Genomic DNA, 24,476 nt, shown 5'->3' with positions numbered 1-24,476 from the left:
ATTTTTATAGCAGTATACCTTTTGAAATATCAGTGTTTTATTGAAAATTTATTAAAGAACCTACGATTCAAAATTATATCGAGAAAAAAAAATTCAAATTTAAAATGAAAGACACCTTTATCCGTGTACCTGTTCCTGTGAAAAAAAAAAATATTTTACTTGTGTGTTTACTGACATATGTAAAATGGCCTTCAATATAACCAAAAGAACGTTTCCATCTATTTCATTTATGAATGTCACATCAACGTAATTTTATCAAATAGCAGCATGATAGTTAACTGAATGTTCCTTTATATCTACTTTTATTGAATAAAATAGAAAGTTGTTTTTTTATCAAACAAACATAATTTTGTAATTGCGCATGATCAGTCTAACAAACTTAATATAGAGATCTGTTTAATGATTCATGAAGTTTAACATGACTACTGTACGTTAGAAATTAAAACTACCTTGGAGGACGTGTTTTTCAACAGACTGTCGGAATTCCAATGGGAACCAATTATGCCCCTCTTCTTGCCGACTTGTTTCTTTATTATTATGAAGCTGACTTCATACAGGAACTTCTTAGGAAGAAAGATAAGAAGTTAGCAATATCCTTTAACTCTACGTTCCGATATATAGATGATGTTCTCTCACTAAATAATACAAAATTTGGTGACTATGTTGAACGAATCTATCCCGTCGAACTAGAGATAAAGGATACTACAGATACAGTTAAATCTGCCTCATATCTTGATTTACATCTAGAAGTTGACAATGAGGGTCGGTTGAAAACAAATTTTTACGACAAAAGAGATGATTTCACCTTCCCAATTGTGAACTTTTCATTTCTATGTAGCAACATTCCAGCAGCGCCTGCATACGGAGTATATATCTCCCAATTGATACGATATTCCCGGGCTTGTGTTTCCTATCATGATTTCCTTGATAGAGGATTGCTGCTCACAAGGAAGCTATTAACCCAAGAGTTCCAAATGCTGAAGTTGAAATCATCCCTTCTTAAATTTTACGGACGCCATCACGAGTTGGTTGACCGTTATGGAATAACCGTTTCACAGATGATATCGGATATGTTCCTCATGTCGTAACTACAATACCCTTCCCTTTTTACGAATGTGACTTACCGAATTAGACTATTTACCGGATTTGTAATAACATAAGCAACACGACGGGTGCCACATGTGGAGCAGGATCTGCTTACCCTTCCGGAGCACCTGAGATCACCCTTAGTTTTGGTGGGGTTCGTGTTGCTTAGTCTTTAGTTTTCTATGTTGTGTCATCTGTACTATTATTTGTCTGTTTATTATTTTATTTTTGGCCATGGCGTTGTCAGTTTGTTTTCGATCTATGAGTTTGACTGTCCCTCTGGTATCTTTCGTCCCTCTTTTTGCATTGAATAAATAGGGACTGTCTCAAGGTACATTTTTATTGAATGCGATTTTTTAAAAGCAGATTTATTTTCTGCCATCATGACAGAAATTCAAACGAGATAGGTAATAAATAACGATAGAGATATATTAATTCCAGCTAACTTTTCAAACAGGTGTGAACCTTTACGCATATTGGACAAACGCTGTTTTATGACCAAAAGAAAGTATTCGTAAAATGGCCAATATCCCTATCTGACCATGGTAGAGGTAATGGTCAATCTGAATGTATGGTATGATCGCCGATGTTTACTGGTAGATAATTAAATACTTGTAGAGGTGAAAACGTCAACGTACACTTTTGAATTGTTCATTGGTTTTAAAATAGTATTTCATTTAATTTAAATGTAATAGCTTTAACAAATACGCTGGTAAATTACAAGGGAAAAAATTAAAGTGTAGTAAATCTAACCATAATAGTATATATAATTGACTACATATTTCTTGCTGTGGTCATATACATTAATAATGTGACCGTTTTGAAAATGCTTATAAGATCTCAACATCTTCAACCTGTGACAGTTTTGTAACATTACAACATAAGATAAACTGTAAAAACAACTGACTTGACCCATCCGTTCAGAACCGAACAAACATGTGACAAAATCGAAATGACAAAAAGCGCAAAGTATTGACCAATGCAAATATGCAGTTATTGAAGTCTATTTCAAAGCAGAATTAAGTTCAACATTAAATTTCAACAAAAACAAGACCATGTTATACAAAGCACCCTTATCACTCAGTACATGTTTACCACCGGAATTGAAGGGAGTCGACACATTTTAAACAAAAATTAAGGCAAAAGTTACCATAACTACGAAGATATTCTTTTAAATTTCCCTTTGGTCAAATAGCTTCTTAAGTGTCTTCGTGATTATACGTCCCTGGCGTTCAAATGTTTTGATTTGACCTTTCCTGATAAAGAAGAATACAGAAAATTGCACAAAATCCATAGTGCTATTTTTATATACTAGCACTCGGTCGATATCTCCTCTTGCGAACTGTTAATTCCCGAAAGCATCATGAGCACAGTAGTAAGAATACTTAGATTTGATTAAATATTTTACGATAAGTCCCTTTTGAAAAATTAAGAAACAACTACAAAACTAAGTTTTGATCTCACTCGAGCAATGTTGGCCACAGATTAATTTTTATTATTTTGTGTATGTGTCTTTTGTCATTTGCTACAAATGTATGAATGAATTAATAATTCCCAGATTTATAATGTTAAGGTTTAAGCGTTCTTCATCAAGATAAATCTAGAAAAACGATTTGGACAACCGGCATTTATAGAATGTAATTTTCTTTTATTTCCATGGAGATCATTATGATCACGAAAATTATTGTTCAACGGCCCATTTTCATGGTTGTAGTTTTGAAGCCGTTGTAATAATGAAATCTCATCAAAGGACTTTAAATCAATTGTTGATGGTTGCGCAGAAATACCCATGGAGTAGAAACAAAATAAATACATTGCAATTTCAAATGATCCTCAATAAAGGTCTTGGTTGCATTTACAAGAGCTTCATCTTGAGCATGCATGAGGTTTGACAATGAGTACCAAGGACATTTAGTGTTTACAATTTTTGTTCTGGCCAAGTATTTGTTACCCGCGTTCCACAGCCTGAACCTAGTTGGTTCTTATTCCACCAAAACATAAATAAATATTATATAACTTGTTCAATCATTCTATTTTGTCTTGAAATATTTGTTGTCAGGGTCATATTTAATTCGGAGGCAACGAAAAAACGATCGATTCAGTTTTATCAAAACTTACTCCAATTTTATAAAAAAAATACTGGAACAGGAAGGCAGACGATAACCATCATTATACGAAAAATATTATATCCATTTTAGGTACAGGTAAACGGAACGAAAAAGTTTTCACTGTTTTTTTTTCGGTAGTATACTGCGTAAACACTCAATAAAAATATGTTCAGACTGTTCTAAAGTTGACATTTCCTGTACAATCAAAATCATACTGAATTGTCCGAAAAGCTACTTAGCAAAACTGAAGTGATTTAAAAGTACGGAATTAACAACAACCGTTAAGCCTGAAAATTGACTACAAGATTGAACATGAATGAATAATTTAATTTTCGGTCAAGATTAAGATGCATTTACTAGTGTAGGGAGGCAGCCAACACGTTGCAAAGTGGTGTTTCGTGGTCTCCGATCTTCTAATCTATACATAGATACATGTGAAGCATCTTTGGATTTTAGACTCCTTGAAGAATGTCGGTCTGTATATCATTTTGATCCTGTCAAAAACGCCGTTGGTCTTATAACAATGAAAAGTAAAATAACAAAAATACTGATCCAAAGGAAAATTCAAGGAAAGTCCTTTATCAAAAGTCAAAATCAAAAGCTCAAACACATCAAACGAATGGAAAAACTGTCATAACCCTGACTTGGTACTGACTTTTCCTTAGCTAGAAAATTGTGGAAGTGAATGAATGTGTTGCAGCGGGTTTTTTTTATTTTGTCTTATGTGTTCCTTCTATATGCACCTTATTATGATTGTTATAAGATGATACTCTAAGTAACTAAGCATTAGAAGCTTTATTATTTATTGTGACATCAGCAATGACTGATTTTCATTACTGTTGCAACGTCCCTTTTAGAGTATATAAAATAGTAACTGGATATTATCTGAGTTTGTTTTGAAGTAGAAGCTTAACGATAACCATCATAACTCATCTTGCGTTACGTACAAGTTCTATTTTCAAAGGGATCATACAGAGCAGAATTTAGGTTCATATTTATGTTAACAATTGCGTTCTATATACATTTATTTTAACAGAAAAGTATAGTTTCACAGTAATGAGGTGTGCTTAGACATGTTAAAGGTCTTTAAAGATCTGACCCTTTCTTTTTCATCTGACGCCTTTTCCTGAAAAAAAAGACAATAACAATGTAAATACAAGAAAGAAATAGAAGTATAATTTGTAGAAAGATTTTTCATAATTTGTGTTATACACAAACATTGTATTTTAGCACCGGAAAAAAAATTCACGAATGGGTGTCTGCAGACAACAAACTACAAGTTCAAACATATTCTGACCTTACTTCGTTCAATTTTAAAGTACTGAAATCCTTTTAAGAAAGACTGTATCATAACTGAATTGGGACAAACTAGAATCAACTACAATGGCTAAACACCTAATATTTTGTACAACTTTTTTTGAAGTCGTTTCCACACAAACACTTATCAATATGCGTACATGCTCATGAAATAAACCAAAGGGAAACAAAACATTGTAACAATATCATCAATTTCTGAATATGCTGGTTGACTATTTTGACTAAACTTGATACATCCCGCACAGCCAAACGGACACCCCACTTTGGCTAGCGTTTTACTACCAGTCGGAAGAAGACCAAGTGACCATAGTTATATTCCCAGTCACTGTATAGAAACAATTTGAAAATGCACACAACCATGGGAGATATCTAGACACATGTACGTTAACGTTGCCGCAAATTACGGTAAAAAAGGCAATATGTGATTGGATTAAATTAAAACTTAATTAACTTTCAATAAAAAAATTGTCCGAAACGGAGAAGATGATGTAGCCCACACAAGATAGTTTATCTCAAATAAATACATCATAACATTAATATTACTGTAAAAAATATCGAGCACAAACAACAATGCAACAAGTATGGAAATTTATTAACGACCTCGAAACATGTAAAATATAATGGAAATTAATTTGATTTAATGTTTTAGTTCCATGCTACCATGAATTAGGTTTGTATTTTCCAGGATGCTATATTAAATTACATGTATAAAGTTTTTCGTCTTCATTTAGTTTTTTATACGCCGTGCTGATTCTTTTGACGAACAAATGTTTATAACGTATGAGTCCATAGCGATTTTTCTCAACATTTTGGTACTCAATGCTCTTCAACTTCGTACTTTATTTGGCATTTTTAACTTTTTTGGATTCGAGCGTCATTGATGAGTCTTTGGTAGACGAAATGCGCGTCTGGCGTAAATACAAAATTTAATCCTGGTATCTATGATGAGTTTATTTTCAAACTCTTTTCTTTTTAATTGGAATGTGTTTTAATTTGCATATTTTGTTGCATATATTGTCGAAAGCGAAAACAAAAAGAATTAAAAAAAAAAAACCAAACAGACCTAACAGTTTCATAGTGATAAGTATGATTTTAAGCACAATTAAGATGTCGAGCAGACTACAAAATCGTTGTTTGATGGAATGATTTTCTTTTTGAAAATGAATAAGTTTGGATGTTATATATCATGTTTGAATTGATATCCACATTGAAATTACAGAAATTAGGAAGAAAAAATGAAACATGATATTATCCTTACCGAAATTTTTTATAAGTTTAATCATTAACTATTTAGAATGTTTCATACAAGTGAGGGGTTTATCTAGCTCTATAAAACTGGGTTTTATCCTCCATTTTCTACATAATATCATGGCGGTAATAAGTTAGGAATATGACAGTTTTTATCAATTTGTTCGATGTGTTTTAGCTTTTAGCGTGGGACTGTACTTATACATCCCGTCATTGTGATATTGTTCTATGAAAATTGGTATATTCTTGTCTTCATTTTTGCTAAAATGCTTTGTCTATATGTCTTTTTGTGTTTCTTTGTTACATATGACGTGGCTCGGTACTTATAAATCCCGTCATTGTGTTATTGTGCCATGGTAAATTGTTTATATCATGCATATAGTGATTATGATAATTGCACAATGTTGACTTGTGTGCCCCTATTTTGGACATTTATACCTATTGTGTCTGTTTGTTTTGTTCACACATCTTTGTCAATAAAATGGAATTTTATGCGACTGTCATACAAGTGAGAAGTTTAGCTAGCTATAAAAAAAGTTAAATCACAAAAATACTGAACTCCGAGGAAAATTCAAAACGGAAAGTCCCTAATCAAATGGCAAAATCAAATGATAAAACACATCAAACGAATGGACAACAACTGTCATATTCCTGACTTGGTACAGGCATTTTCAAATGTAGAAAATGGTGGATTGAACCTGGTTTTATAGCGCTAAACCTCTCACTTGTAAACCAGGTTTAAATTCACCATTTTCTACATAAGAAAATGCCTGTACCAAGTCAGGAATATGACAGTTGTTGTCCATTCGTTTGATGTGTTAGAGCTTTTGTTTTTCTCATTTGATTAGGAAGTTTCCTTTTTGAATTTTCCTCGGAGTTCAGTATTTTTGTTATTTTACTTTTTAACTTACTACATACCAAAAACCGAAAATGGTGAGTATAAACGCAGCAATTGCCAAAATAACTGCAAGGACATTTGTACTAGTTTTCCATCCGTTTGTACCTGTACAAGATTAAATTATTAAAAATTGTGTTTATCATATTCCAGGTGTTTTATGTTTTACATTTTATTGTTTATCATAAATTTATCATGTTTTCTTCCTTACGATATGATTAAATCCTCTTTTAAATGTGTTCAATCAATTGCGTTAAAAATACATCTTTTGAATATGAAATGACCACCAAGCTACAATCTAAGTGTTTTTATCATATTTATATTGTATATTAAGTATCACGTTTAAAACCAATTAGGAGGGAATGAGTCCCGCATAATACACTTGTAAGACTCTTCCAATCATTTAAAAGGACAATAGCATGCTTTTCATAGAAGTCAATTGTTAATTATACAATACGATAATGGTAACCAACTTTTTAGATTCTTTGAAGCGATACCATTTAGTTTAATTTTTGTCTCTAATTTTGTTGAAATATAACTCCAGAATTGCAAAGATGGGTGTTTTCCCCGATTGATATTATGTATATGCTCCTGTGTTCCTTTTGGTTTTCGCCTTTTGATCGTTTTTTTTAAAGGTTGGTTAGTATACGGAAAAATATTTAGACCCACATAACAATTCAGACATTAAAAAGATTTTACCTGTTGGCTTGTCAATTTCTGGATCTGAAGATAAAATACGAAAAAGAACTAAATATGGTGATATGACATAGACACTTTTCAAATGTTTTATTTATTCTCAGAAGGCAAATAAATTCAATATTCGCTAAAACCCCAATTTAGTTAAGTTTTGAATGAACAGCCAACAAGTCAAATGGACATCCTAAAATGAAATCAACCAATTATTGTAATTTGACCGCCAGTTGTTTTCGCATAAAGTTCAGTGACCAATACGCCGTGACCTCATTTAAAAACTAGATGTTAAAAAGGTGCACATTCGAATCACACATCAGTTCTATACAGTTAAATATATACAATGTGTTCTATGTTCTTCCAAGGGTAATGAGTTTGGCTTTCTGCCTGATTTTTCGATTGCCAGTGATTAGAATTGTTAAATAACACGCACGAACTGGATATAAAAATTATAATCATTGTATTATTGTTAAGTTTTTTCAGTAGGATTTCTTGCACTGAATAAATAAGGTCTTGAACGTTCTATTTTGGAGAATGCTTTTTGTTCGTTTATTTGATCATTTGTTTCTTGTGGAAAATCTTAATTTTGTGTAATGCGAACATTTGCCCAAGAAAAACACATGTCTTGTTTAACAACTATATAACTAGTTATGCAAACAAATCATCAAAAACAAGGTTACTTAAAAATTCAATATTGACGGAAAACACATACAAACGATTTTGATAAAGTTTGACATGACATGAATTAGTAAACAAATGCGAAATTAATTAAATATTTGTCTTTAAAAAGTCATGTATATCACTAGTATACTTTTGTTTTAATACAAAAAATTCAATTATCCTTCAAACTGCTCTTACAAAATTTGACATGATATTAAGAGTGACTTTTTATCAGACAGATATATAAACATTCGTTATGTGTCAATGCAACACCTCGAGCCGGTAAAAAGGTGATTGTCGTAATCTGTCTAGTATTATTGTTTTTTGTTTTTTGTAATATTTTTCTCTTTTGATTGCTTTCACCGTTTATTATTCTGAATATTTGTATAGCTTTTTTTACGATAAAGAATTCTGTCTTTTGTTGCAGGTTGTATGGTAACCTGTTCTTTGGTTCTAATTGATAGTTCTCCTATAAGCATTAATTCTTAATCTCATTTTTTTAAACATAACATATTATAAGTACTACTAATGAAAACTTGGACTCACTTGAACCTTTTATGACAAACGTTGTTGCTGGTTTCAATGTGTCACAGCCCTCGCTTGACAGTACACAACCTATTTTTGTATTTGTGTCATTAACCGACACATTATACTGTAATACTGAAAATCTTTCAAACTGACATTCAAAAGGCTTAGGATCAGTTACTGATACCAGTAAACTATCATTGCCACTATATTCCATGTAGTTTATGTCATACAACGTCTTCCTACACCATATCGGTACACCAGGAGGATTACCAACTTTACCACCACATTTTAATACGATAGTTTTCCCTATGGTGTAAGTGTTACTTGATGATGTTCTAGTAATTTCATCAACAGTGAAGTTTTCAGTACTAAGAACTGGAAGTATACAACAATGAAGTATTTCTTTTTCAATTTAGAAGCTGTAACTTTTCTTTCGATAGAACGAGCTTTAAACAATATGTATTAATGATGAACTTGTTTATTTTGTCGTAGATATTCCCGTCGATCATTTGGCAATATCTATATTTAAGTCGATATAAGATATTTTTGGATCGCATCTACGTTCCGTTTATCTTGATCAAGTCGAAGCTTAAGTTTCAGTACAGTTATGTAGATATCAGACACGTTGACTTATATCATTGACAGTCTGCCTACAACAGTTAGTTTTACAGTTTGGAATTTTGTGTCCATATTTTAGGAATAATATTAAAACACCGGTATATATTAGTTGCTCTAAAATACAACATGATCTAGAGATATATATATCGTTTATGCATGTCAAAATTATCATTTTTTCTATTCATAATTGGGTTTTAAAACGCTGTAGTGTATTAGTGCGACAAAGGATAACATCACAAGCCTTGTGAACGGTCAGCATGTGAAGGAAATCTAAGGTAATATCAATATCATAGTCAACCACTTTAAAAATTAACAAGTATAACATGATTGTCACATTTCTGAACTTTTGTAGGCACTTTTCACTGCGACAACACTGTCCAGAATCGACTACTTTAAGTAAAAAATACATTTGGATAAAACAACTCATCATAGGTACCAGTTTTATAATATTGTACGCCATTGATACCCGTATTGTCTACATTATACTAAAGCTCGAAACGAAACAGTTTGAAGGCCTATTGAAATACGAACTTGGAGAATAAAAATCAAATTTCCAAGCCAAAAAATTAATATACGAAATTATCTGATTAAAAGTAAACATATATTTTAAAATGTGTTTAAAGTATACAAACTTGGCAATTATTATTATAAGAACTAAAAAACATAATTTCTAACATACCACTATCTCCAAATGAAAAAGGAACAATGATTTATTCTCACATTCCAGTGCTATGATTTAGATACTCATAATACTTTATTATTTTACTATGATCAGCAAATTTATGATTGGTTATCGACGGGATATCTATTTTCACTTTAAAGTATTGGTATTGCATTAGAAACATCTCATTACCTGTTATATTAAGACTTAATGTACTTTTCCCGTTTTTATCGCTCATAGAAATTACTTCGCATACATAAGATCCTGCATCGGAACATCTAACATTATGTTTCGGGATTTGTAGACTAATATTTGAGGTCGAAGCTGGATAAACACTTGCTGATATAATCACTGCTCGGGATTTGTAATTCATGTCATACCACTTTAGTTTCGTGCCTTCTGAAAAACTAAGTTGTGCCGCAAAAATCCTTGATAAGCCATTGATTCCTAATTTCGACAGTACTATTTCTGCAATAGTGTCATTTGTTTCAAAGTTCCAGGTCAAACAGTCTATCTTAATATCATCCTTGGTGAGCGCAATTGGTGTACTTATTTTTGTTTCTATATACTGTGCACTTGCTGAAACGATGAGTAGACTATAGAATAACCTTCAAGATAAAATTGTGTAGTCTGCAAAATACAAAGCCGAATTTGTTATACTTTCATTTCCATGAACAAAAACCAACATGTTATTATGTTAAAATCATGAACACATATTAAACAGCTTCAATACTGAAAACATTTTTGTCTCAAATAAGTTTTAGATAATGAGTTTACAATTCTATTTAAAAACTGTTCCTGTTATTTACGTTACATGTTTACACCAAGCCATTAATTGCTCAAACTAATAATGAATTTCGTAAATTGTGTGTTGTCATGAGATGTTGTATACGAATGGTGACGTAATTCAAACACCACAAACTCATGTCATTTCAGTAGAAATGCTAGTTTTCGTTCTATAATATCAATAATTATGACAGTAGAAGTTATCCAATCATTGTTAGATTTTGTTGACTTTTGAATAAATCCATACAGAACATTTCATGCAATAAATTTTATTCTTGATCCCGGCGTTTATAAATTTCACGTTATAGATAAAACTGAGTTGCGTCTAAAACCACACTTGCACAGCGTTTAAAACCACACTTGTACAGAGTTTAAAACCACACTTGTACAGCGTTTAAAACCACACTTGTGCAATTAATCCGCCGTATTTGATATTGTTTTCATATTTTGATGAAACATGTGAAATATGTAAAATCGTTTGCATTGCCACATTACTAATATGTGTATAAACTAGAGTGTTCTGTTATAATTATTCTAAATTTATAATTTAAATATTTTCCCATGAATGAATAAGGCTAAGTCAAAACTTACACATTATACTCAGTGTACGTTGACTAACACTAAATTTGTTTCCAAAAAGAAGTAGTTCACAAAGATACGTTGAAGCATCCCAGCATTTAACATTATTAGACGGAATCTCTATCTCAAGTGTGGCATTTGTCTTTGGCTTAATAGTAGATGTCACTAGAGTAGCCCTATATCGAAGATCCGGGTCATACCACTTGGTTATTGATTTTTGTAAAACATTATCATATCTAGCCTCTAGTAACAAATTCAAACTTTTACCGGTCACCTTATACAATGACACGCTTGATATTATATCTCTCATTAGAAGTGGCTTTGATATGCAAGATATAGATAAACTTTGCTTTTTATACAAAAAATGTTGAGGAACTTGTATATCTACCAAGTCTACAATTTCTGAAATCAAACGACCAACTATTAGTTTCAAAGTGCATATATTTGGAACTTGGAAACCGATCTTTTAAAAGAATTTTTTTTTACAATTTTAGTACATTATCGAAAGTGATCTTTCACAAAATTATGTTTAATGGTTGTGAATATACTCTCACTCAGAAGGCTTATCCGAATGTGCATCAAACCTTTCGTATCGTAAGGGTATGTATTGAACTGTTAGTGTGGTGTGTTTGTGTTTCTCATTTTTTGTTTGTAATTTTGCATGACATTGCCATTTTTTTTAAACTGATGACTTTGAATATCCATCTGGTATCGTTCTACTTTCCTGCATTTTCATAAAAGTAAGTACAATGTATATGGAAAAAAATGAATTTCGAATCGTTAATGCTCGTTTCTCAACGGTATATATTTTGTTGCTATAGTTGCACCAATAAAATAAAAAAGAAAAACAAATGAGAGAAATGTCAAGTCTAAAACATATGAATAAAATGTCAATTTAAAAATATTCGGATAAAATGTCAATACCAAAACATATAAAAGAATAGTAAATTTAAAAACAAATGAAACATGTCTCAATTTAATTTTAAACCATATGAATGAAATGTCAAATTAAAAAGAATTGAATGAAATGTCAATATAAAAAGCACATGTTTGTAATGATTTTATTTGAATCATACTCACCATTCCCAATGATAATTGAGCTTTCTTTTTGATTCGAAATACTACAGCGAGGTGTAGTTGCTAAATCACATGCAATTATTGTTTTAGTGTCTTCCTTAGTCACATTATATTCCAATGTAGATTCTCTATAGTATTGGCAACCGTCGTACGACATGCCAGTCGTGTTGATATAATTCACATATTCAGAAAAGTCCTCATCAGTTTGCTTCTTTATACACCATCGAAGACACGCTGGTGCTGTAAATGTTGCATGACAAGCTAATTCAACAGTATCGCCGTGGTAGTATATAGACTTACGTTGAACTGTTACGTCCTCCAAACTAATTTTGAATGGAGAGACTGAAATGAAAATTAAATTGTGTATTCCTTTGCTTACAATTTGCTAACAATTTATAGAAAAAGTTTTGATTGTTAAATCATTTTAAAATGTTTCAGAAAATATGGATTAGAAAAAAATTGATAATAAGTGTCCTCTTCAATACAATCCATTGAGAAAACAATGAAATGATTGTTTATAATGCAAAAAAAAAATAAGGAATATTTCAATGACTACTGGTTGAAATCCAAAAAAGTTCAAATACTGTTGAAATATGGATTTTAGAGCAACCACACTTTCTGAAAACCTTAAATATTCCCTCTATACTAAAAATGTTATTTAGTTCATTTTATTTTAGGGCATTTGATACAAAAATGAAATGTTTAAGAAAATTTGCATCGCTTAACGTATTTAAGAAAAATAAAACAAAAAGCAATATATGACTTTATTTCAAACAGTGTTTTAACGTTTATACCTGCTGCTCGTTTCTCCTTTTTACTTATATCAGAACTTTGAATTTCCTGTTTGAATTGTTTTAAACTAGTCATTATGGGGTCCATTATAGTTTGCTGTTCAGTGTTGAAGGTCGTACATCGACCTATAATTGTTAACTTTTATACATTTTTACTTGAATGGAGAGTTGTCTCATTGGCACTCATACCACATCTTATTATTTATATAATACTGGCTTGGGTTAAAATATGCTTCCTTTTTTATTTAACTATAATTAGTAATCAAAGGTACCAGGATTATAATTTAATACGCCAGGCGTTTCGTCTACATAAGACTCATCAGTGACGCTCAGATGAAAAAAAGTTATCAAGCCAAACAAGTACAAAGTTGGAGAGCATTGAGGACCCAAAATTCCAAAAAGTTGTGCCAAATACGGCTACGGTAATTTCACGCTATAAACAATCTTATTCATTAGTGTAGCATTCGAGTCCCTTTATGTTTTTATTACCAGACATCCAGGGTTACTCTCTTGTAATCAATATTATATATCATTACATCTAGACTAAATTATAATAGATCATTTTCAATCATGAAATAAACAAGTATTTTTGAACATTCTTAAATATCGATATGTATTATCTAGCTTGTTTGGTAAAAAAAGTTTCGTGAAATTGTACTAACCTTCCTTTATCAATTAATTAGTATCGTGTTGAAATATCTTCCTGTGTAGGAAATTACCAGTTCTTATATTGATTTAAAATATGATTATGAGCTCATGAAATATACCAGAGGGACATTCATTGATTGATTGATTTTTGTTTGCTTTACGTCCAGACGCAAATATTTCATGCATATTTAGGACGAGAACAAATTAACAATAAATACAATAGGTAGGTTCTGTAAGAGGGGCGTCCGGGATTAAGGTCAGAGAAATTAACTGCCACGGGATATGAGGGTATATTGGATAGGGACAGAAATTTAGCCTTGTAACAGGTCACCTACGGACCCCTCAAAGAGTTGTTGCAAGGGTTCTTAACGTGCAAAGAGCGTGGCACTCTTTTTACACGAGGCATCGGATTTAACGTCCCCATTCTGACCGGACGTGGCTCCAAATTTGTACATCCCGCACAGCCAAACGTACGCCCCACTTTAGCAAGGGTTTTATTGCCGGTCGGAGGAAGACCCTAGGGGGTTAAGAGGGACATTAAAATTCATAAGTCGAAAATAAGCTGACAACGCCATGGCTTATAAAGAAAAAAACAATAGACACACAAAAGTACAAAAACTCAAAATAGACTAAACACTGAGCGACACGAACTCCATCAAAAAACTGGGGGTTATCTCAGGTGCTCCGGAAGGGTTAGCAGATCCTACTTTACCCGTCGAGTTTTTCATGGTAGTACAAACCCGGTAATAATAATAATTCGGAATTACATAAAAATATGCATCAATATTTTTTTCTAAGTATAAAGTTTTATAATAACGACTTGCCTACAACATTCAGTTGAGCAGAATCGTGATCAGTTCGTCCACCAGAAATTACAACTTTACATATAAATTTGGCACTGTCTTTACATGAAACCTCTGTTGCTTTCACTGTTAAGATTAATGTTGAGTTAACTGATGGCACAAGTTGTGTACCCGTCGTGTTGCCCCGGCCTTGTAGACTAGATTCGTACCAAGTAACCTTAAAATAATACATGTAAGAATATATCGCTGCTACCTTTTAAGCCAAGAAAATTAAAAAAAAAATGTCCGTGTACAAGTGGGACAGATGGACGGAATGATGATATCACGGACGAAGTCGAGCGGTTAATTATTTTTTTAAATCATAGAAGTGTTTTTATAGTTTTTTTTTACAAAAATGTCCCGAGCCGAGTGTTTATCGTTGATACACACACTATTGGGAGTCTGTGATTTGTACATAACATTAAACCGCTATAGTTGTTTTTTCGAAGTAGTAAAATGATAAGAGAGGTTGTTTTCATTATGAACGATCATTATTGGACATAACACTTCAATGCGCATTGTTGTAGGTCTTACTTGATTCAATCACAATTACCCTTGAAAAATATATCTTGTCATCTAAGTATGTATAAGATTTCTTCTTTTTATAGTTCAAACGATGCAAGTTTTTACCATGCAGAAAGGGAGAGTTATTCTCTTACAATCTTTGAATATTGTAAAGTGCTCAATGCTCAAAAAATCATTTCATTGAAATTATAATAAATGCATGACTTCATTTTAATGCATTTCATTAATTGATGATTTGAATTGATTTGGTTTTTTGTGTTTAAACGCCACTTTTTAGCACCGCTTTTTGGCTATTTCGTGGTGGCCAGTTTTTATTGATGGAGGAAGCCGGAGTGCCTGGAGAAAACCACCGACCTTTGATAGGAAAACTGACAATCCTAGTCAATTAAGATTTGAGTCGAGTGCATCCGCACGACCGGGGTTCGAACTCACAACCTCAGTGTTGACTGGCTAGTGATTACAGTAGTAACTACTTAGACCACTCGACCACCGAAGCCCAATTAATTGATGAAGTCATGCATTTATTATAAAACACTTCTATGGTCCGGGAACACAGTTATCGTCCTTTGCTTTTCGTTGTCCAAGAATATAGTCCCTAGTGCGGACAGTGTGTTAATTGCCAATTTTTTAATACCCCTTCTAAATTTTTTTTCTTCATGTTTCATGCCTCAACTAGCAAGTAGTGGTATGAAATTACACTGTAAAAAATTTGGGTCATGAAGCAAGTAGTGGTATGAAATTACACTGTAAAAAATTTGGGTCATGAAGTAAGTAGTGATTTGGTCCAGCTGAAAAAGGTTAAACAAATAGCATTTCGGAAGCTGTCAAAAGATTTCAAGACCCCCTTACCATGAAATGTCCAAATTTTGAGATAAAGCTGATGAGGTTTTCTATAATTTTGTTATGATTTGTCCCAAAAATAGTACAACACACTGTAAAAATATTATTTAGAAACAGAGTAGGGCTTTTTTTATTTTCATTTATTGTCTAAAAGAAATGCACTACGAAATAATTGTGTTCTCGGACCTAGATTTGGCTGAAAAAAAAAACAATTTCCGTGCATACACACAAACTTCATGACTAGATATGTATTTACTTGTAAAGAAAAAAAAATACCACGTTTAAGATTATCAAATAATAAAACTGTAAGTACCTTTTGGAATGTAGGAGGATTTGACCTGTCAGCTGATATTTGCAATATGTCAGAGATCACATCTCCTACTTGTTTACTCAACAGATAACTGTATATGACCTCCTCATTCGTTATTTCATTTGGTAAACACTGGATCATGAGAGAATCTTGATGATAAATAATTGTTTTTGTCAACTGTATCTTTACATACTTTCCATTTACTACAAAATAAGAAAATATCATAACGAATGTACCCTTCCAGAACTTGTGAGTTTGACAGTGGATTATATTTTGGTTATAGTTATCCAAATGAAACTGACGTACTAAATATCTAAACCAGAACAAATATTGTTTTGGGTTTGTGTTTGAAGTTTCTTCTCTGGTCATACAGACGACTTATAGTTTAGTATTGTTCAATAGTACATTTATAACGTCAATGTTCCTGCATCAGAACATGTTAATCAAAAAAGATAATTCAAATAGTACGAAACAAAGATGTTTTGAACGATTAGTGTAAAAGATAGTATTTACGAGTTCATCATGAACACAGAATGAATAAATACAAAGTATATAAGCACTGAGATAAGGATACAAGAGCAGTCTTCTTAGTACATAAATGTATTTTGTTCAGTTCAAAAATAAGTTACAAAAGTATACACAGGCTGATAGGCAGACACATATGTATGTAAACAAATTCATATTATCAATACAATAATCTAAACAAATATCAAAATAAGATGATAAATGTGTGATTATAACATAAACATTAGATCAAGATGGAAAGGCACAGTGTTTACAAAAAAGTTGGAACTGTGGTAAACGTATCGATTGAGTTGAAAATAATGATTGCAATATTTTATCAATCTTGAAAAGGAACGAACATTATGTGTTTGATAGTATATACAACGACACTATGTGTATATCATGTCCACCTTGAACACTGTAAATGCCCCTTTAGTGTTTGTGATGTAAACAGTAGATGATCTTTATAAAGAGCGTGCAATTGTTATTTTTCTTATTATTTAAGGTGGATCCCTACAGATATATCATTTTTTTTTCACCAATGAATTTTTCTTAAAATTTGCATACATATACTATGCAATGGCCTCTATAAAAATTTGAGTTAAAAATATCATGTCACCAGACTCGTTTCCATGGTAACGGCCACCAAAGTTGGCACATCACATGTATGAATAAATACATACCTGAAGAAAATATTCTGGATTTTTTTCAAGCCTTTGAAAGTATTTTGAAAGGTTTGTTCTTTATTTATTACAGAAATAATGTTGAAAATGTGAATAAAACACAAATAATAGCAGTTTTATAGATATTTATAAAATCCCGCCCCAATTTCGTCAACACTGGCGCAAATGAAAAACAAAAAATTTGAAAAAAAATTATATTTTACTTTTTTAAATTTGACATAACATTGTTCAAACAATGAGCTTTGAAAAAATAAAAAGAGAAAATATAGGTAACCAGACTATTTTTCATCTAAAAACATTTTTGTTACCCATGCCGACAGAGTAATCACCAGCAATTCTTTGTATTCTTTCAAAATTTGTGTGAACAAAGTGTGGCACATGTTTCAATATCTTTTGTTAAACCTACACATATCAATAAAGTTTCACATGAGAATCAAATGAAAGCCATTTTTTTGTTTCTATGAACAACGGTTACCATGGCAACCTGGCAAGAAATAGGAAAATCCAAGTTTTTTCTTTGTTCTGACATGCAAGAGTTAATACTAACCGACAAAATAAGATTCCATACCATGATTTCACAGCCACAACACATGGCTTCTATGAAATTTAAATGATTTTCAAGATAATGCAGCTTTTGTAAGCACTACTATGGTCTAAAATGAGCAAAATAAATTACTCAGCAGTTAGCAAAAAAATCACCATATTTTTTTTTTCAATTATCTATTCATCATGTTACCAGTCTTTCAAGTATTAAATGGACTAGAAAATTTCAAGACTTTTTCACCCTGTACTCAATTTATGATTCAAGTTTGATGAAACATACACATTACATATTTTTAGTTGTCATTGAAACTTAACCAAAAACGATGAAGTTATAAATTTATCAACAGTCTTTCGACTTTCTTTATTTTCAATACCTCAATAATTAAGCAACAATATAGACTCTTATATTTTGTATAGTTTACTCCTTTGATTCAGTCAAATACTGATTGATAGCCATTATACTAAGCATATTTAGAGTTCACTTTGTTCCTGTCAGAATCGTCAATCCTTCCATGTTGAATAGTACAGGTTTCAACTTCTCTGTCATTCAGATATATCATATAAGTGGCATGACGAAAAGAAAATATCAGTTTTGCTCGCTTCATTTGTGAAATGTCACATCTATTATTTTTATTATCAATTATTCTCTTTTTAAATTCTGTAATTTCTGGTTTATCTCTTTGCCTCTTCAATTTCTTGTTCACATTTTTTCCCAACTTTCAGAGTAAAGTGGCCTGGGCAACGTTCTGATTCTGCATTTATCTGAAAGTTTAATTTATTTAATTGTTATGAAATGTTGTAATATATTATAGTGCAAAATTAATCCAATCATGCATTAAAACAACAATTTAAAAGATTATACAACTGACTAACAAAGCACTCTGCATCATATGCATCAAACGTTTAACCTTCTGTTACATATGGCCATGTTTTTGAAGTGATTGCAATAAATTAATTAGGTCAACTGATGGGTATAAAATTTTATATTGCTTCTGCAGATGATGTTCATCCTTTTTAGTGTTTTTTTTTTATTATGTGCAATGGAAATTTAGAATGAAATATAAGTGCCAATATAGGGAGCATTATAGTCTCCAATACAAATGCAAATTCAAATAAAATTGAGAATGGAAATGGGGAATGTGTCAAAGAGACAACAACCCGACCATAGAACAGACAACAGCAGAAGGTCACCAACAGGTCTTCAATGCAGCGAGAAATTCCCGCACCCGGAGGCGTCCTTCAGCTGGCCCCTAAACAAATATATATACTAGTTCAGTGATAATGAACGCCATACTAAACTCCAAATTGTACACAAGAAACTAAAATTGAAAATAATACAAGACTAACAAAGGCTAGAGGCTCCTGACTTGGGACAGGCGCAAAAATGCGGCGGGGTTAAACATGTTTATGAGATCTCAACCCTCCCCCTATACCTCTAGCCAATGTAGAAAAGTAAACGCATAACAATACGCACATTAAAATTCAGTTCAAAAGAAGTCCGAGTCTGATGTCAGAAGATGTAACCAAAGAAAATAAACAAAATGACAATAATACATAAATAACAACAGACTACTAGCAGTTAACTGACATGCCAGCTCCAGACTTCAATTAAACTGATTGAAAGATTATGTCTTCATCATATGAATATCAGGCACAATCCTTCCCGTTAGGGGTTTAGTATCATACCATCATAACATATATGAGAAGAACATAACCCGTGTCATGCCAACAAATGGTTTTTAAATAAATGTGTTTAGTGCCGATGCAAAGACCCTATAAGTGAATCAATATTAACGCCAAAATATGCAATCTTTAATGAACTGAAAACAGTATCGTAACTATATCCCTTCTTAATAAGTCTATTTAAAGGTTTTGTTAGCTTCAGAGGTGAATACTGCCATTTTTGTGCTTTATAAAGAATATTTCCATAAAAAATTGGATGTGAAATACCTGAACGTATAAGAAGTCTGCATGTTGAGCTATATTTACGAATGATGTCCTTATACCGATAATAAAATTTAGTAAATGTTTTGACTAGTTTGTGATATCGAAAACTCTGGTGTAATAATTTTTCAGTAATACATAAATTTCTCTCGTTAAAATCTAAAACATTGTTACATACACGAGCGAATCGTACAAGTTGAGATATATAAACACCGTAAGATGGTGACAAGGGAACGTCACCATATAAAAATGGATAATTAACGATAGGAAATGAAAAATCATCTCTTTTATCATATATTTTAGTATTAAGCTTTCCGTTAATGATATAGATATCAAGATCGAGGAAAGGGCAGTGGTCATTGTTAGTATAAGCTTTATTTAAAGTACGTTCAACAGGATAAATTTCTTTAGTATACATACTGAAGTCGTCATTATTGAGAACCAAAATATCATCCAAATATCTAAAAGTATTATTAAATTTGTGTATCAGATGTTGTTTCGATGGGTCTTTGCTGATTTTTGTCATAAATTGTAACTCATAGCTATACAAAAAAAGGTCCGCAATAAGTGGTGCACAGTTAGTTCCCATTGGAATTCCGATAACCTGACGATATACGGAATCTCCAAAGCGAACAAAAATGTTATCTAGTAAAAATTCAAGGGCATATATAGTATCAAAACATGTCCAATTGACATAGTTTTTTTGTTTATTGCTACTAAAAAATGACCTAAAAGAGTTTGAACATATATATTCACATTCTGACTTTTTAAATGCCCATTTAATTAGGTGTGTGAATTTATTCTTAATGAGAATGTAAGGCAATGTGGTATATAGGGTAGAAAAATCAAAACTTTGAACAGATTCAAAATCACCAATATATGCATGTAATTTATCAAGTACTTCCAACGAGTTCTTGACACTCCAAAAGCAATTAATTCCACTATTTTCGAAGGCCCTATTTGAATAATTTATTATCAGGTTTTTGATTGTCCCAAGTGTACTGGTAAGAAGAATAGACAATTTAGTAGTGGAACAATGGCTTGAAGACGAAATGAATCTATATTTGTAAGGTGTTTTGTGTAGCTTCGGAAGCCAATACATAGTTGGGACTTTCATTGTATTTGGTTCTGCATGTAAAGCGGTATATTTAATTGTATATATTTAATAGCTGTGACCTTGACCACTTGTCTTAAATCAATACAGTTGAACTGTTCTTTTGGGTATACATATACAGCATGTGAGCTAGTGTGTGATAAACATAGGTAACATTACATAGTTCGCTTCATTGTAGCACATAGGAACCCGTAGCAGTCTTGATAATATACTTAATATTTTAATAAAGTACAAATCAAAAGCATAAAATGTGGATCACAGTGACCTTCTTTAGCCTGAAAGCTGAGTTACTAACTGAGAGGCATTTGTGTATAAGTTTGCATGATCTTACCACTGATAGTTGCTGAGATATGAACTTGGACGTTTCAACTTAGTTGACGCAAACTAGAAACTACTAAATATATTGTCCGGAAACAAATGTTTATGCCAGCTGAACACCCTTATAAGATAAATAAGTCTCTAAAATGAAGACTCGAGTTTTTTCTCAAAGGTAACATTATCCTAACATGTATTTACCATTGGCAGCCATGTGTATCCTTCATTTTTCTGTAAAACTGCTGCTAATTACCTGCTATTAACGGATGATGATCCACCATAAGACCTACAATTGATGAGATATATAATAAAAATCTTATTGAGAGAGAAATTATATAATTATATGTTTCATAATGAGTGAAACGTTTATATTGCTTGTTATCAAGTTCAGTTATTCAATAACAAAATAATGATAAACAAGCAATGTAGATTTTTTTGTATAAATTAACTCACAAACTGAAAAAAAAAATCTGATTTATTATAATAACAAGAGCAATGCAAAGTATGGCTTCCTCTCACAATACAAGACTGTTGCTTCTAAAGTGTTCACAAGGTTGTTGAGAATCTACAATGTCCATTTTGACCTTGACTTTTGGGAATATCTTTTCTATTAATAAAGTTAAAGCCTAAATTCTTTAAATTTACCTGTATTTCTTTCATAGTTCCAACCAGTACCACACATTTGCCATTCTGCAACAAAACTGGCTTCAACCTAATGAAAAAAAAGGTAGTACAAAATGTATTAATGAAAGTACATGCAGTGTTCAAATACTACAGCTATAAACATAGTACATTAAAAATTAACTGGAAACTCAGGCTATCAACAATGTAATGTGTAATAAAAATGTATAAAGGCTTACAAAACCAAATTTGTTTCATAAATTTTTTTGAAATTATCCATAAATATGCATGTAGATTTCATTTAATTTACAAATGTAACTATTTCTAATTCAATATTTTTGCTGAAACAAATTCTGTCATGATCTTTACATGCAAGTCTTCAAGTATATGTAGCATTGCTTTACCACAAAACTAATTTGAAATATTGACCCTAAACCTGAAATTATTACCAAGATCTGTTAATTCATTTTTATGACTGCTAGGACAAATATGAATATAATTATGGTCCTCATTATACTCTATAATTATCTGCATTGGTTAATTTGGTCATGATAAAGCTAAACTATAAACTATTTTGAGTTCATAATTTGTTTGGAATATATATACAATTGAATGTTTTATTTATATTTATATAATATGATTGTAAATTCATATCTGCCTTTATTCTTATAGATAACAGACTCATATAAATTTCTAATAATGTGGAGTGAGGGTGGATGTGGCTTGCCCCTCCCTCATTTTCTGTTTTGTCTTAATACATTATCCTTGATTCTACACATCATTCTAGGTGTGTTTTTAAATGACTAAATCACTAAGGTGTCAGACCACTTGGTCTATGATCACATGCAAGAGATGATTAATATGAAAATTCTGATTTTAAGATAAAGACAACTAATATTTCAAGTTTGTAAAACATTAAATCATTGTGACTGTATTTGTTTTCTTTTTCAATTCTTATTTCATTTATGATAAATGATCATAAATTGCTACCAAATAATTATTTACAAAATAATCCTCCCCTTTTTAAATGCAAAATGTATATCACCTTATGCTGTTATGTCTTTCTGTTATTGCAAAATTGACAAATAACTTCCTGGGGTAAAATTGCAGAAAAATAACTAAGTCCAACTTCATCAAAAATTTGGGCAGCACTTTACCTTAAAATTATGCTTTTTACCCTCAAACCAAATAAACCCAGATCATAACATAGGGGAATCAAGAAAGAATAAGAGAGGTGTGGGGTAGGTTCATTTATACAAGACATGAAACCATACACCTTCTCCACCTAGTTAAATGTGTATAGAGAATCTAGACAGAAAATGTTTAATTCTTACTATGTGCAGCTTTTGAATTGGCAACAAATGCACCAGTCCCATTTCTTTTCCTCATTTCTATGCTGTTACATTCAGGTTACATGCACTGAAACTACTACAAGGTATGGACAAAATGCTCTACTGCCGCCACCTAGCTCGTATTTCCGTTCGTCAACAGTATCCGCAGGGGACATCACAGCTAGCCGTCCACCTTCTTTCCATGTTTCATCACACGAAACGTCACAGTGACTGTGATCGGACACCGATTCTCCAACGTCCAACTCACAAAAACATATGATCTTATATGTTGAGAATCATTTAAGACTGTGTGATCTTTCAGGCTGAAGCTATTTATATTCTTCATTTTAAAAGAACGCCTGAATTCATTCTTTTGACAAACATTCCTTTCTTCCGTGCGATCAGCTGAAGGGAAGTTGTTTACAACGTAACCAAAAGACGACAACGGAACTGTTTCCGTGACATTTCTATATAGGCGACATATCCATACATTAAAACAGGGAACCAGTCTTACATCAGTAAAACTTTGTTATCTCCCTTAGTATCGGAAGTTACCTTAAGGTCTGTAAAGGAAATCCTTAACAAAACATTTACAGATACAGTGATGGAATAATTTTGATGGTATTCAAGAACATGTACAATATACGATTTTTGAAATGTAATATTTCTGGCCATTAGTCTACTTCATCAAAGAGTTGCAAAAACTAACATAGGGGCATTTAATCTTATAAAGGAACGACTATTTAACTTCAAACAGGGGGTATGTTTTTTTCTTAAAAAATATTTTGATTCCCAATTTGTTGAAACAAAAATTATTCAGTTCAAGCAAAGGAAAAAAGAAAAAAATGTGTATCCAGATTATCCCTGTTCCTTATTGAGTTTAATTTTGAACAAAATAATTTGATTGATAGGTTGAAAGTCTAAATATAAAAACATCTGACTCAGACAAAAAAATTAACCCCCCTTGAAGTTCCCCGGAGTCGAAAATAACTAACAACGCCATGGCAAAAAAAAAAATAAATTAAAAAAAAATGTCCTCTTATTTCTTAAAGCTGAATAATCTCTTTCGTTTTAGCTAACCTCATAAATTGGCAATGCGATATACAGTCATCATATTTGTTGTTCGGAAACCATTTAGAAACAAGTAAAACAAAAAGTAAAAAAATACAACTTCAGTTTAGACATAATATTTTTGACGAGCAAGTCTTTTCA

General features: G+C 31.8%; 1 protein-coding gene and 1 long non-coding RNA gene across 3 annotated transcripts; both read right to left on the bottom strand.

Moving 5' to 3' along the window:
• Positions 1–4,236: 4,236 nt before the first annotated feature.
• On the bottom strand, positions 4,237–12,591 carry LOC127722434 (uncharacterized). Of its 2 annotated transcripts, XM_052229297.1 has the most exons (7): positions 12,257–12,591; positions 11,189–11,578; positions 10,004–10,390; positions 8,551–8,907; positions 7,354–7,377; positions 6,678–6,762; positions 4,237–4,320 (listed from the first exon to the last, which is right to left on the bottom strand). In XM_052229297.1, the coding sequence occupies exons 1-7, from the start codon at positions 12,408–12,410 to the stop codon at positions 4,281–4,283; spliced, it is 1,437 nt and encodes a 478-aa protein (XP_052085257.1). In that variant the 5' UTR covers positions 12,411–12,591; the 3' UTR covers positions 4,237–4,280. The 2 variants fall into 2 exon arrangements, with proteins under 2 accessions (XP_052085257.1, XP_052085259.1); XM_052229299.1 differs by lacking the exons at positions 11,189–11,578; positions 12,257–12,591 and having other exon boundaries at positions 10,004–10,435.
• A 1,931-nt stretch (positions 12,592–14,522) lies between these two features.
• On the bottom strand, positions 14,523–23,685 carry LOC127721681 (uncharacterized). The gene is made up of 6 exons (XR_007991394.1): positions 23,268–23,685; positions 21,958–22,024; positions 21,514–21,598; positions 18,314–18,701; positions 16,213–16,412; positions 14,523–14,712 (listed from the first exon to the last, which is right to left on the bottom strand). It is a non-coding gene; the product is annotated as an uncharacterized LOC127721681 (long non-coding RNA).
• Between the last annotated feature and the right edge of the window lie 791 nt (positions 23,686–24,476).

The sequence above is a fragment of the Mytilus californianus genome, unplaced genomic scaffold, assembly GCF_021869535.1.
Source record: "Mytilus californianus isolate M0D057914Y unplaced genomic scaffold, xbMytCali1.0.p SCAF_12, whole genome shotgun sequence".
NCBI lineage: Eukaryota > Metazoa > Mollusca > Bivalvia > Mytilida > Mytilidae > Mytilus > Mytilus californianus.
The sequence above is the reverse complement of the archived record's forward strand: the minus strand, read 5'-3'. Positions and strand labels throughout refer to the sequence as shown.